This window comes from Pimephales promelas, chromosome 22 (assembly GCF_988280905.1).
Source record: "Pimephales promelas chromosome 22, fPimPro1.hap1.1, whole genome shotgun sequence".
In the NCBI taxonomy this organism is placed as follows: Eukaryota; Metazoa; Chordata; class Actinopteri; order Cypriniformes; family Leuciscidae; genus Pimephales; species Pimephales promelas.
Window position 1 is genome coordinate 22,218,643 of NC_142790.1, and position 15,385 is coordinate 22,234,027.

Here is a 15,385-nt window from a genome sequence, read left to right on the forward strand (position 1 = left end):
AGAATAACATCTCTCTCTGAGCAAAGTACACATAGACCTGTTTGTCTAGATGGTTTATAGAATGTAAAGTACAAGGAGCATTTCATATACTTAAACTTTAATCATGTGAGTGTTTCCACTTCTACCATCTCTTTCAAAAATCTATAATTTTTTTTTTTTTTTTTTTTGGTATTAGAAGTCCTCGAAATGAGAAAGAATAAAATTCTGATGTTCATTAAAGGAGGCAAAACATTCACTGGAAATGGCATAGAAAACATTTTCTGCTATATCTGAACTTCATACCACAGTGTAAACAGTATACTTATCCATATTTAAATGAAGGTACACATGCATATATTTTGTACATTCATATTCATAATGAGCACTACCTACGTAATATATAAACATAAAATATGGCAAAATGAATGTTAAATATGTATAATTTGAGAAGATTATTCACATAACATTTATCAATAAACAATAAATATTTAACAATTCCAATAGTCAAAAAGAAATAATTTTCCATTTGATATCAGTAGTGATAAACCAAGACGGATGGTGTTGATTGTACGCTTGCAGGTTTAGTGCTTTGCATAATGTCTCGAACTACTGAAAATTAGTTCAGCTCAATAGTTACTCAACTTTTCCACAAATTCACAGCATAAAACCCAAACCTACTCAGGATGGCCCATAATTGTAGAATTGTTCCGTAGAACTGCAATAAAAACAACTTTGGCATCCGGTTCCAAAATGGAGATACCATTCCAAAATGAATTTTGATCACAGAAATCAGGCTGCTGGTTGGTGACCGTAGATCACGCTAAGGCGTCGGTGACACATGTGTCACTGGGGGCTGAAGACATGGGACTGTCCATTGCAGCCGGGTGGGGGGACTCCCTCATCTGTTGTTTGAGCTCAGAGATGGTACGTTCCAGCCTCTCTCTGGCTTCTCTCTCTCTGCGTAGCTCTTCCTGCAGCTCCTCGCGGTCTTCCTCAGCGCGGTCCAGCCTCTGACGCAGTTCTGATAACTAAGAACAGGAAGCCATTGGTCAGCTAAAGTGATGCGCATAAATTTACGACAGGGTTTGAATAGTTGATTTTTTTGTGTGTGTGTGTGTGTGTATATACAGTACATATAAAATTATAATTGTTGTATTTATATATATATATATATACACAAGCTTACTTTTATTCAGCAAGGGCCATGTTATGATGACATCAATTTTCTCAGCAGAACTGCTTTAGAACTGAATTGAACTTATTCCATTATTGATGAACTTTACAATCAATTAACTTTATTGAACTAAACTGAATCAACACTGATTTCAACTGAATAATGACAGTTTACTATTATCTTTTTAGAGCTGCTTTACAGCAGAATTTAATTATGTTTGCATCATGTTCATCAATGTTCTGTATTCTATAAAGCCCTTTATAAATAAAGGATACTTAAGTACATAACTTGTTTAATTATCAAATAATCCTGAATTTATTTTTATCATGGTTTTGACAAAAATATAAGCAGCACAACTGTGATTTATAATAAGAAATCGGCATATTCCTGAAGAACCATGTGACACTTAAGACTGGAATAATGCAGAAAATTCAGCTGTCACAGGAATAAATTACATTTTAAAATATATTAAAATAGAAAACTGTTGTAATTGTAATACATTTTCAATACATACTTTTTACTGTATTTTTATTTTATTTTTTGAGAGACTTAAAAAACTTTTGACTTTCGAACCCAAACGTTTGAATATTACTATAGATTTAACATGCTAAGACAACAATTTATCAGTTTTAATTTATCAGTTAAAAAAAAAAGCTAATTAAAAATTAGGGCTGTAAAATCAATTAATCACACCTAACACAAATGTGTGTGTATATATTATATATATATATATATATATATTACTGTGTATACACACACACATATACAGTATATATGTTTAAATATATGTGTGTATGTACAGTAATCGCATGTAACATAAAATTATGTGTGTGTATAATCATGATTACTCAATTTTAAAGCCCTAATAAAACTTAAAGTATGATAAATGATGGCCCTGAAAAGGACTTGTGTGGGTGTGTGTGACTGGTCAGTACCTGTTTGGCATAGATAGTTTCGTGGTGTGGCTCAGCATTCAGTTCTTTGCATCTGCAGCCTTGCTGCCTCAGCTTGTCGAGTCGGGACTTCAACTTTCTCTGTTCCTGCTGGACTTCACCGAGCCTCTGAGCATGCTCAGTCTGAACCGCCTCCAGCTCCCCGTGTAGATCACAGCGGTCTATGGCTTCACCTTGATGCAGAGCCTGCAGCTCCTGTTTACGAGTATCAGAGAAAGAAAGACACATTAGATAGACACAAGAACCTTCTGGCGAATGAAAAGGAGGTGCTAAAACTGTACTGGGGTAAAAACCTTTTCAAGCTGTTTCTGTCTGCGCAGTGTTGACTGAAGTTTGTCGTGCTGAGCACTATACATCTGAAGGAGTTCCATCACCATGTAGTCCTTACTGTGATCCACAGTCACACCAACAGGCTGCTTACTCGCTGACGTATCTACTTTCTGCCATTCATTTGGACTGGCATCATCTGATTCTGACTGGCCACTTTTTTCTTGCCCTGTATCAATTAGATCTCACATTTAGAAACGTATAGATTTATTTCTGCAATGTTACTTATGGTGGGTGCAAACTGACCTGCAAAGGTGGGCGTCTTTGGGTCAGTGTCGTGTGCATCCTGGTTCTTTTCGTCCCGAGTATCGCCCAGTGACTCTGTTCCTATAGACCCCATTTCATTGTCAGACAAACACTCCGAGTGTTGTGCCAAGTTGTTCTCTGCCAGCTTGTCAGGAGTGTACTGGTACCAGCTGGAGAGGAAAACAAAAAAGGTTACTTGCAGTTGTGTACTAAAACGGCTTCTAGTTGTAGAATGACTGCAGTAATATTGTTGTTGTTTTAATGGTAATTGTGAATATTGTGAGTTGTGAGTGTTTTGTTCATTGTCCTATATATCTACAATAGACGATAAAGGTCACGAAGAATTAGTGTGAAAGCTTTCAAGGAACATGTCCAGATAATATTTCGCCTCAAAATTAACTGAAAGAAATAGGAAAATATATTTTATAATCAGACAGCAAGGCCTGTTTTTAATTAAACAATAAATAAATTGAATTATTTAAATAATTTCCATTGGCATAGTATCACCCTACATTATCATAATCAAATTGTAAAATATTTATACATCACAATAGCATTTATGTATTTATTTTAACATTCATTTGATATGATCATTTTAATTAATTAATTTACATAATTCATTTTAAGATGTAAAAAATACAGATGTACTACAGTAATTAATTAATTAGTAAAAATACAAAACATCATATCACAATGACAATGCAAAAAAACATCATCTAAATAGTCATATAAGATTTCATTGCTTTGTGCTTTGTATATTATCATATTTTTCTTTTCATTTTCAGGATGAAATATTGCCAGAACTCTCTTTCTTTCAACTTGCTTTTTGTCAGGGATTGCCACAGCGGAATAATCCGTATAGCCGATTTGGAACATGTTTTTTATGAGATAGCGGATTTTTCCTGTTATATTATTGAGTAATGTATATTTGTTATTGAACTGCACCTTTGCCACATCATGTCATCATGATCAGGTTCCTCCTTAAGACTGGATAGCAAACGTGAGTCAAACACAAAGGCAGGTGAAGATACTTCCTGAAAGAGAAATAAAAAGCACTCGTTAACCTTGTTTCAATAACAAAGAGGAATCGATTAACCCATTGTCTGCTAATGCAGATTGCTCTTGACGTATAACAAGTCCCTTTAGGTTTCTCAGTTAGAGATCATTGATTTGATCCCTTCACATGCCAAGCAGCCTCTTGTGTGTCATTTCTGCACGGCTTCATGCACACACACATCGTTAGCTCTTGCGATTTATTCTATTCCAAAAGAGAACCCAGATATAGAAATATGTAAATAAGATCTAATATCCCTGTGAATGGATTGTGAAATCTTATCCAAGATCAACACTCTAATTCTGACATGATTTACAGGCTGAATACTGGAGGAAATATGGAATGCTCTTCCATCAACAGTCGGTGACGTACTCTGCTTTAATGTAAATAGGCCATCTGATTTATCATAAAGCCTCAGCGACCAGCTTGCACAACCACACTCACACTCAGAGCATGTGCGGACTTAAAAAAAAAAACACCCACACGATGTAGAAACTAAAATTTCCTTTGGTCATAGCGTAACAATTCACACATACTCAAAAGTCCCTCTGCTGTGGTTGCGAAGCACGGACCTGAAACTGTTCTTCATTTGCTACTTGTAAAGATATGGAGCCTTTCTAAGCACATGATTGTAACTGTATACCAGTGGCAAGAGAACGTCTCTTAGAAACAAAACAAGCAATACAGGTTTATTAAAAAAACACACGCATACACTTTCATACATTTCCATGTGGAGTCATGTGCGCGAGCTCCAGACGACTCTATGTGGGGGAGGGGTGGGCTGTCTGGGGCCCGTCACGTGCCGCTCATGGCACGAGGACTCTAATCTACACTGCTATTTACGACGCGGCATGAGCAGGACGGTCACTCTTAACGTAATACAATGACATGATTCATTTGAGATGCCCCAGATTGATTGAATGAAATGAAACTTCCTGCCTTGACCTTAACCTTGTCATTGACATGCTCATTAAAGGGTTTTTATGTGTAGATAGATAGATAGACGGGCAGATAAATAGACGGGTACATTGATTGACAGACAGACAGACAGACAGATAGATAGAGACAGACAGAGAGAAAATTAACTATAAAATGCTGTCTAAGTATATTAATATATTTTTTTATTAAATGTAAACAGAAATTCCAGTCTGCAACCGGAAAATGGGCTGTCTGAGAACGGCGGTTGCTGGGGATGTTGTTGAGTCTCTGGCTAAGCATTACATAATGAGATGAGAATTTCACTGAATGCTCTGAGATTTGATTGGCTGAGAGGGAGGCTGGGGCCAGGGCTCTGCTCTCTGATTGGTTGATGATGGAGGTTCTGCAGGGTGAGTGCTGGGCTTGTTGTAAGGGGGGAGCAATACTCTGCAGGCACATGTAACAGAATGTCCCAGACGCTCTCTTTCTCTCTCTCTCTCTCTTGATCTTTTTGCTCATTCTTTCCTCATTTTTTTCTCTTCCCTCCCACCCACTCTTTTCTCTCTGTTTCTCTCCCCTGTTGCCGTGGCTCCGGCTGTTTGTGCAGACTCTGTCAGAAGGAGTTTGAGAGTCTAGTGACCTGGTTTGAACCACATTCAGCCATTTCCTTTGGAGGGAAACATCTGGTGTGGCATGAGCTGGATTCAGCTGACCCAACATTCGATTTTCTGTTTATTTTCCACTCAAAACATTTTTAAAAATTTGGGACTGAGACAAATATGATCTTCCAAACATTATAACTTGCTTATAGGGTGAATCCCACCAAACATGTTAAGAACATTTCATATATCAGCTTGTATTGTATTGTATTACAAATACTTTATGGTACTAATAATTTGTGGGGAATTTGAGACTTCTGGGCTTGAAAATGAACCAAAGATCTTAAAGGCCTGTTCACACCGCGACGAATTTCACGCGTGATATTCGCCGACGTTTAACGCCTCGTGAGTAAACAAAGGGCGCCAATGTGAGTGTGCACACTGACGCGTAAAACGCCACACGGAAAAAAAACGTAATTTTTCAAAAAACGCCTCGGGTTTGTTTTTTTAGTTTGACGCGCGCGTCAAAAACTATCCGACCAATGAGAATGGTGCTTTTGCAAGCCAAGATGAATGTAGAGCTGCTGGTCTCGTTGCTGTTAGAACATAAAGAACTATATGACAATCGCGAGTGCGACTACAAATACAAACATCTTGATAAAAGAGAACTGTTATGGAGTGGTATTGCAGAGCAAATGGGCGCCATCAAATGTCAGGGAATGAATTTGCATGTTCACTCAGCTCATCATCAGCGAAAATCGCTTGGGTGTGAACACAAAAAACGCGTTGAAAAACGCTGGCGATTAACGCGTGCTGATATTCGTCCTGGTGTGTACGGCCCTAATGCTGTTATAAATATGCTTCATTTCCTTTACGAAAAATATATATTCCTTTTTATCTTGAGGCAAAATTTGTCTTTTTTTTTGTTTGTTTTTGTGACATTTAAGTTAAAGTTTAATGTGAACAAACTTTAAAACAACATAGTCTATACCTGATAAATGTAATTGGAGCAATTACTTTCTGAATGAATATAGATAGCATAAGAGATACTCACTATATGTGGCTGCCTCTTTTCCTGCTGGAACTTCGCCTTCACGTCCTCCAGACACTGCTTTAGCTTCTCTTCATCCGCTGATCCCAGGTGTCTTTGTGCCAGCTGCAGATAACAGGCCCACTTGGCAGAATCGAAGCCCCAGTGACATGTGCGTTTGTCTGGCTGTCGATGGGAGTGCATAACAAAGCGCTCCGGGCAGAAGAGCATCCGGCATTGGGAACAGCGGATGCATGGCGCATCCGGGCAGGAGTAAAGCTGGGGGAAAAGCAGGCCTTGACACTTGCCAAGACATTGGTGTTCCACCCAAAATCCTCCAGATTCCTCGGCGTCTTTCTCTTCCTCATCTTCAGCGCCGAGCCCTTTGTGGGAATCGAGAGATGGTTCCTCTCCTGGATGCAGCAGGGTGTAGCAGAGACGTTGAGCATCGGTCAGCGTGATGAGGCCGCAGGATGGAGTCCCTGGAGGAAGGATGGCCAGCACTTTGAGAATGTGTAACTGTGTGGCATCACAGCGGGAACAGTACAAATACAGCTGGTCACACACTGAGTTGATCTGTTGCAACGAGAAGTCCCGCAGGACGGTGTTTAGCAGCTGGGGCAGACAAAGACGCAGTTCGCCTCCCACGGAGAAGCAGGAGATGGACTCGCCCTCCAGACAGCAGATGCTGAGGTCTGTAGAACTGTCAGGGGGGACTAGTAGGGGCCCTCCTGCAATACCTCCTTGGGCCAGAGGGGGCGCCAGCTTATACTGACCATGATGACCAGTAAACGCAGCCGGGCCACCGAGGGAACATTGGCTGCTCAGAGAGAACTGCGCTAGAGTGTGCTTCAAACCAGGGCTCAGAACCGGAGTGGCCTCTATCCTGTTCGTCGCTTTGGAGACCTGATGGCCGAGAGAGGTTTCTGGGATTTTTTTGCAGGATAGATTGAGAGCAGCCATCACACGTTTCTTTATGGGAGCGCCGTCTATGCCTTTGTCTCGCATCGACCGCTTTAATGGTACTTTTAGAAGTGCCTGCTCCTTGGGGATGTCTGGACGCTTGTTCTCAGTAGTCGCCATAATGTTGTTTATAGATATAGCTAAGTGGTCTTCAGGGACCGGAAGATACACAGAAGTTGTCTCAGGAATGCAGTGTTTTTTTTTATATGTGGATCATAGTAAAGTCTTCAATGCTTCCCAGATGACTGAAAAGCCGAAAAAAGCATCACAGATTAATATATATATAAAAGAATTGTAGATAGTAAAAGTAACATTTAACAGGCATCTTTTATTTTTAACTAATAAATGTAATAAGAATGAATTTAATATAATTACATTTTTTGATCTTATATATATATAACAATCATTAAAATATAAATATAAAAGAATACACACACAGATTTTTTGCATTAACATTAAATGTAATCCAAGTACAATTAAAATATATATATATATATATATATATTAAATATTTTATTTCAGCTAGTTGCCAAGTTTCTCATTTACATTTAGTTTAATTGAAGCACTAAAATAACAATAAATAAATAAAAACTCTAGACATATTTAGAAAAAAATACTAAACTTTAACTGAAATTAAAATGAAAACATAATGTAAAAAAAATACAAACTAATTTTAAATATTGATTAAAAACTATAATAGCATCAAAATAAATTATACTAAAATAAAACTGATGTGTGAACATCTAAATGTCTGGGAAATTCGATTCATTCACAAAATAGTTCCAATTAAATACATGCCTAACCTCTTTTCCAGGATAGTTCTTTTAAAAGGTTTTGTGTTTCGTCAGCGATAGCGAAATCTTGTCACAAATTAATCATATCTGTAATGTGTTTTGACTGCATTTAATAGTCTTTCCATCGCCCTCAGAGAGGCCCCGCCCTCCGAGCACAAGCCCCGCCTCTCTAACCGGGCTTCTTGTCTTCTTCACAGCCAGAGCTCCGCCCCTCCCCCCTCAGCCGTGGTAATGACATTCACTCAGTCGTGTCAGAGACCTCTGCGGGACTACCCCCATATGTTCCCACACACACCTATGACACTTTCACATCTCACAACAAACTGTGAAGGTACCCCTCGATAGATTTCAATTTCCGAAAAAATAGTCGGATTTCTAGAATTAGTGGTAAAATTGTTTAGGTTCTGCCCATTTGAAATATGATCAACACAATGTTAAAAGAAATAACGTTATACATTGTTATCTTATCTAACAGCGCTTGAACTAAATGATCTATAATCGTCGTCGATTATCAAATGTCATATGAGCAATCTTAATATATACAAATAGACTGTCTATAAAATACAACTGAAACAGGCGAAAATAATCCTGTGCGATTATAAAGGAGGCATTCAATGTAATGGCACGGGAGTGCAATATGAGAAACTGAATATAATATAATCATATACAATATTGAAAATACGTCCTTTCGTTTTAGATAATGTAAACCCACAGGAGACGACAAGCTTACCTTTAAATTTGAAGCTTCCATCCACAGCTTTTTTGACGAAAAGCGAAGGAAAGCTCGTGAGATATTTGTGTTTTTATATCATGGGATTCCGTGTAGTTCACAGTCGTGCGAGCGCCCGTCGCCCTGCCGCTGATAACACTGGTGCTGCTGACTTCATGCTGATAGACTTACAACGTCAATCCACAACCCAACAACCTACGTCACCCGACGGGCTGCCACGGCTAGACGGCGTGATTTAGCGGAGGAAGTCTGTCTGTCGATCTGGGGGCGTTTCCAGCATTTCTATAAGCCCCGCCCTCATCTTAATCACCGATTGGTTAAGCTCTCTGAATGACTACTGAACTGTCCAATTGCAGTCGGTCGCTCCTATTCTGGCTCCTTCCAGCTAGTCATAGCAACCGCAGCAAGAGTAGGAGATCTGTCTAGCGATCTAGGGTTTACATGTAAACAGTGAAGAATTATTGTAAACCGTGGTAAAGGTGTGTAAAATCGATTTTATTTTGGATAGCTTGTTGCTTAATTAACAAAGATTGACTAAGCAAATATTATAAAATGATTAAACATGGATGTAATAAGTCATTTTAAAATTAATTTTATTTATTTTAGGGAGGATTTCTCAAAGAGTGGGTTTATTTTTGAAAGGCAAAAAGTTTTCATTAATAGTGAAGCATGTTGTCACATTTGTGTGTTTTGTGTCATATTCATATCTGGTGTAGGGTTTTAGAAAAATAACAAAATGTCATAACATTGTATTGAATAACAGAAATAGCAATTAATACATTTTATTGCATACTTTTGATTGAACACGTACCCAAGATCTATAAGGTAATGGAAGTGTGATGGCAAGACAGAATATTACTTGTAATATTCTACACAAATATTAATCTAGTTTAAGACAGTTTTGAACTGAACTGGACTTTTGACTCTATAGCCTTTGTGACAACTTTCCAGTCAGATAACTAAACCCTATAGCCTCCTTGTGTGATTATTTAAAAAAAAAACATATTCTTAATCATTTACTAGATTGCAAATATTTTTTTTCTATATTGCTAGCTATTCTTTAAAATCATTGTACATCATTTCCATACCATAGTTTGTTTAGTCATTGTCTATGATTATTTAGTTCAATCTTTAATTTTAGTCCTGTCATTCAGCATCATTTACTGTGACTAACACAGAGTTGCTAATTAATCATTTGGCCTTTGTTTATATAAATCATGTATTTTCACATTATGACATAGTGCTTATAGCATTCACCAGCTGGTACCAAGTAAATATAAAGTGCTTTTGTTTACCCCCAACCTCCAGTATTTACCATTTGATGCCAAATCCTTTTTCCTTTAATGTAAAAAAATATTAGATACAAGATGGTTTTATAAATGGATGGAATGGCCATACAGGTCCCCAAAATATCACTCGATATATTGTATTTGAGCATGAGCATATCTTTACTTTCTGTTTACATTTTGTGTAATGATTCCTCCAGACATCCGTTTGCATTCCCTTTCTTCTTTGTGTCCTTTTCCATGTGGACATTAGCATAAGGCAAATGGCCCTAGTTTGACTTTCATTTGCGTCGAAGTTAGCATTTCTATAGTTTAGCTGCTAACATGTTGTAAATTCACACCCTGACCTATGCCTGGATTACTCAAGTCAGAGGAAACACCCTAATGGTTAGACTTTTGTACAACTGTGTGTTAGAAAGAAAGAATGTATAAACATCATAAAATTATAATCATTTAGGGTCACCATTACGGAAACGTCTGTAACGTTAGTTGGCCGCTGAGTGTGTTTTCCAGGAAAGCTATTTTGTGTTTTTTCGTCAGTCTGAGACTAAGTTAATGTTCTTTTGAAGGCTTTGGCTTTTACTTTTCATTACTTCCAGTCTCTCAGATAAACCTTTTTAAAGCACTGGAATAAACAACAACAGTTTCTCTGCTATTTTGAGAGTGAATTGGAAAGTTGCAAAGGGTTGAAAAGCAATAGGTAAAGTGGCAGACCAGGAGGCAAAACAAGTGTAATTCAAGCTATCCAGAAAGAGATCATGAATTAAAAAAATAATTAAAATAAATTAAATATCTTTCAGGACCTAAAAGCAATATAGTCATGGTTCCTTAATTATGTGCAGTGCAAACACAAGTTATTAAAAGTGTCCGAAAAAACAACAATGCTGAACAGTGCATTACAGTATAATTGGAAAAACTGTATTCTGCTGCACCCGATAGATGAAGAGACTCAATCGGCTAGATTAATTTACCATGGAATTTAATAATTTATTTTATTAATTTATTTGCCCTCACCTATCGTCTTCCTTTCATTATGTTGTCACTCTCCCCTTGCCAAGCAACAGGACTCGTATTTTTGGAACCTTCAAAGCAGACGGCTCGCAGAATATACACAGAGGACGAAACAAAGAGAGAAAAATCCTTGTTGCTAAGAAACAGATTACCAGGAGGAACGCTTGCATGAAATAATAGACCAAATTAAGCTGAATTACTACATCGTGCCTCACAGTTGTAATAACACAATGTGTGCTTGTCACTTAAGACATTAAAAGAAATAAAAATAATTGTACACTTTGGTCTAGTTCGCATGCATATAACAAACACACTAACATTTTATTCTGTAAATTAAAGTCATTTTAATATGCATAGTCTATAACGTCTTTCAGGGAGTATTTACATTTAAATCACATCTAATCAACAACAATGTCCAGAGTTTAAAACAACATCATAAACCTAAAAGTCATACAGAAATATTTCACAAACACTTGGTGAATACTATACATTTAGAATATAAGGTCACATCGGGAAGTCCATGGAAATTAGCTGCACTTTTAAAATTAAAACGCAAACTAAATAATGTGCATCTGTTGTCGGCAGTATTCTAGCCTTTATTCTTGCACAACTGAAGAAGTTTCTAAAATACATGTTTAACCTGAAAGGGAGAAAAGATGGTTGTTATGTATGGAGAACTTTTGTTTCACTGAATATAATTTGAGTCTTGTACCTGCTTTTGTCTTCTCTTGATTTGCATTTCTTGCTGTTGTTTTGCCCTGACCTCTTCCAGAGTTAGGCATCCACCTGGGGAAATAGTAGATGCGTGGTAGTACATTGTAGTACATGTTATGCTGTATCCACTGCAGTGGTTTAAAAAATACAAAGACAATGAAATATTAATTCATTCACCAATCAATTTTTAGGTTTCAGGATTTTTAAAAAACAAATGTTGTTATATGTTGTTAATAATCTGAAATACCAATTTACTTTTATGTAATGTATGGGTAAAATGTCCATAAATTCATACACTGTCTCTAATTAGCATATGAATGTGTTCCTGGGACAACATTTAATGAAAAAAGAAGTATAATAATATGAGTAATAATTGGCAACAGTTTCAATATCTAAAATTTCATAGGAATATTGATAATTTCTTTCCATATTCACTAGTCTCCCTGTTTTATAACAAAAAGTCATATTTTGATTAGAAACCCTGTAACATTTTCCTGAGATGTAGATTTATGACAAACAGTTTGAAAATGAGTTAGATTTAAATTATAATTACAAAACATCTTATTTCCATAAGAATGCTCACTCTTTTAATGTCAGTCATTTTTAAAGATCAAGGAGACGTTGTTGTCATGGTGGGTGAAACTGTTACATGTATGGTGTCAGAGAAATTCATTAAAATATAATGTCCAGTGGACAAAAATCTATTCCTGATTCCCAGGAAGATTAAAAAAAAGGCACTTTAACTCCCCCTAGTGGTGATAACACATTCTTTTTATTTGAATTCTTTCAAATAGACTTAACATATTTGTTTTCTGACATGGTTGGTGAATGAATGACTCACCCACAGTACTAGGAGATATGGAAATGTAACCCATGGCCCGTCTCAAGCGCAGATCCTCCAGAGCTGCCAGTTCTGCTTCTGCTTCTGTTAAACAAGCATTCAGTCAATGAGTGCTGACAGCTTTACCTTCTATAAAACTTAAAAAACAGGAAATATCCAATATTTAAATAGTGTTGCCAACAAAAACATAAAATGAATTCAGTATAATAGCCTATAAGAATGATTGTGCTCTTGTTACTTGTTACTTTGAAGTAACTGTAAAACATACAGTAGGCTACTGTGGTAAATTTGTTAACTTAGGTTAACCGGGTGTCCTTGACACCTGAAAATATTATACTCAGTTGATTTACCTCTGAACGCACGGGTTGACGCCTAAGCATAGCTTTTCTTATGCATTAATAAAAATTCCCAAGAATTAAAGTTACCTGACCGCAATCTAACCCCGACTAAGAGTCTCACAAAGAGTCAAACGACACTATTACTTGGAAATAAGGTCTTTGTTGTCTAACCTGTAAATTGTTACTCTAATTAACTTTCTGCACAGCAATAATAAACAGACAGTCTTCATCAAATGTCATCACACAGAAAGTATGACATAATACAGAAAGTATATTTTTGATTTTGTCATGGCCAGCACTTTCATTTTCCATGAATGCAACAGAACGTTTTAGTACATTTTTACATCACTGGAGACAGATTATTTGTTATAAAAAATGTAAACAAACCAACTGAACTGAAAATTGTATTTTAATTTATAAAATGTCCCTTAATTGTAATACTTCAATTGTGACACTATTAGAAGTTACTATTAGAAAGTAATGGAAGAAAAGAAAAAGAAGCACTAAAATATTTAGTATGCTGCAATTTAACAGAAATTATCTTTTTTAACATTTTTTTTTTTAATTATCCAAGGGGTTTGAAAGGTTCCCCAGTTGAAAAATCACCCATTCAGTGAGAAATAAAAAGCACAGTATATGGCTAACTTACTTTGCTGAATGTCTTGTCTTTTCTTTGGGTTTGGTGCAAATACTGTAAATGCTTTTTGACTGCCATAAAAAAGAAAAAAGTCAGTGAGCAAAACAAAACAAGCTCTAAAGGATTTACTTTTGGCAACTATTAACAACACAGTTTAATGCTGATGCTTGGATTATAAGACCTGATCCACCATTTGTTTTTTGGGGCCTCTGGCACTGTATAGCATTCATCCTACCTGTGGATTTCGTAAAGAGAATGTGATTTTGGTTGTTCCTTCGGAGCACATGTTGCAGGTTTTGACCTCGGTAAATTCTCGGTCTGTTTCTCCTTTATTGTTTTGGTGCTTTTCTCCGTTGCTTTGGGTTTGTGTTCGGTGACACATCTTGGGCAGCTTGAGGCCCTTTTGCGGTGACCGACACCGACATCTCTGCTTCTGCCGGCAGGTGTTGTTTCGGCTGTACTGCTTTTCTTGTTCAGATGCGTAGGTTTCGTTGCAATAGGTTTCGGCTTTATAAGTCTCGTGTCCGGCATATTGAAGTTACAGTTTTAACATTGAGGCTCTCAACCTCTCATATGTCACTCACCTATCCGCAAATTTCTTTATTCCGTTTTTGAAACTTTTTCTTGAATGGACCGGTTTCTGACTGAAAAACACCCCAGATATTTTCATTCAAAAGATTCAACTTCAAGCCTACGAGAAAGTATCAAAGCCTTGCGTGTCAAGTGGACAACCGTGGACAGCGCAACCGCGTGCATGTGATCCGATTATAATGAGCGCGCAAGACGTACACTGTGGTGACCTCGGTATCCCATTAGTAACCAATATTACTAGCCTACTACTACTACTACCACCAATCATAATAATGAGATAGATATGTATGATGTTTAGTGAATCTCCTTTATCTTTGAAAATAAAATAAAAATATTGTGGATGTGAAAATGTATATGTTTTGTGTGGATCACCTATCGAACCAAGGTGTATACTGTTGCTATGGTTACCACCCCGGTTGGAAGGCTGGAAGCGATTTCTGAAAATAGTTTAAAAAAAATCTAAATATTTGCTAAATATTGTATAATGTTTTTTTTCCTGAAAATCTTGTTTCGTAATTACAAAAAAAATATATAACGTTATATAGGCTAAAAATAAATCGATTTGGTTTCAAGTTGCAAAGCCTGAAACTTGCCTGCCTATTAATTTTCTCAAATAAAGTTAATAAAACTTAAGCCTCTTTTATTAAGACGGTTCAAAACCGGTGCATAGACCTATGCCTAGCTAGTGAAATGCAATATGAAGGATCATGAAACTTGAGAGTGTCAGAGGGCATCAAAATTGCATCCCAGCAAATGCTTCTCTGTTCTCAAACTCTTTTTTTTTTTTTTTTTTGGTGAAACTAAACGTCTCCAACCCTGACTCCACACTGTAAAAAAAAAAAAATGTTCATGATTTGTTATCACAACTTTTTATCTTTTGTCAAATCAACAGATAATTAATGTGGTTCAGGTAATATTATTATTTTGAGTTTCTATTTATTAAACCAATCTCCTTCATTGCATTAACATTTTTTTTATTTTAATTATTTATTTATTTATTTTTCACAGCAGACCTTTTTACAGAATCCACCCCAAACCAAAATATGCAAAACCAATGGCTTCCACATGCCACAAAACCACTTCCAAAGATGAAAAGATAGGTCTCAATGGGTCAATAAAAATGTGAAAGAAAAAAAAGGAAGAATTAAAAAGAGCTCTGTGATCAGTTACTCAGATTGTAGCTAATTGATTCAAGAAGCT

At 36.7% G+C, this 15,385-nt stretch overlaps 2 protein-coding genes across 2 annotated transcripts; both read right to left on the reverse strand.

Annotated features, from left to right (window-relative positions):
• Nucleotides 1-173: 173 nt before the first annotated feature.
• On the reverse strand, nt 174-8,909 carry skilb (SKI-like proto-oncogene b). Its single transcript, XM_039685104.2, has 7 exons — nt 8,768-8,909; nt 6,305-7,488; nt 3,625-3,713; nt 2,680-2,849; nt 2,400-2,602; nt 2,089-2,301; nt 174-1,007 (listed from the first exon to the last, which is right to left on the reverse strand). The coding sequence occupies exons 2-7, from the start codon at nt 7,361-7,363 to the stop codon at nt 795-797; spliced, it is 1,947 nt and encodes a 648-aa protein (XP_039541038.2). The 5' UTR covers nt 7,364-7,488; nt 8,768-8,909; the 3' UTR covers nt 174-794.
• Nucleotides 8,910-11,391: 2,482 nt separating this feature from the next.
• LOC120488392 (uncharacterized) lies at nt 11,392-14,245 on the reverse strand. Its single transcript, XM_039685109.2, has 5 exons — nt 13,830-14,245; nt 13,607-13,665; nt 12,620-12,703; nt 11,777-11,850; nt 11,392-11,704 (listed from the first exon to the last, which is right to left on the reverse strand). The coding sequence occupies exons 1-5, from the start codon at nt 14,123-14,125 to the stop codon at nt 11,687-11,689; spliced, it is 531 nt and encodes a 176-aa protein (XP_039541043.2). The 5' UTR covers nt 14,126-14,245; the 3' UTR covers nt 11,392-11,686.
• Between the last annotated feature and the right edge of the window lie 1,140 nt (nt 14,246-15,385).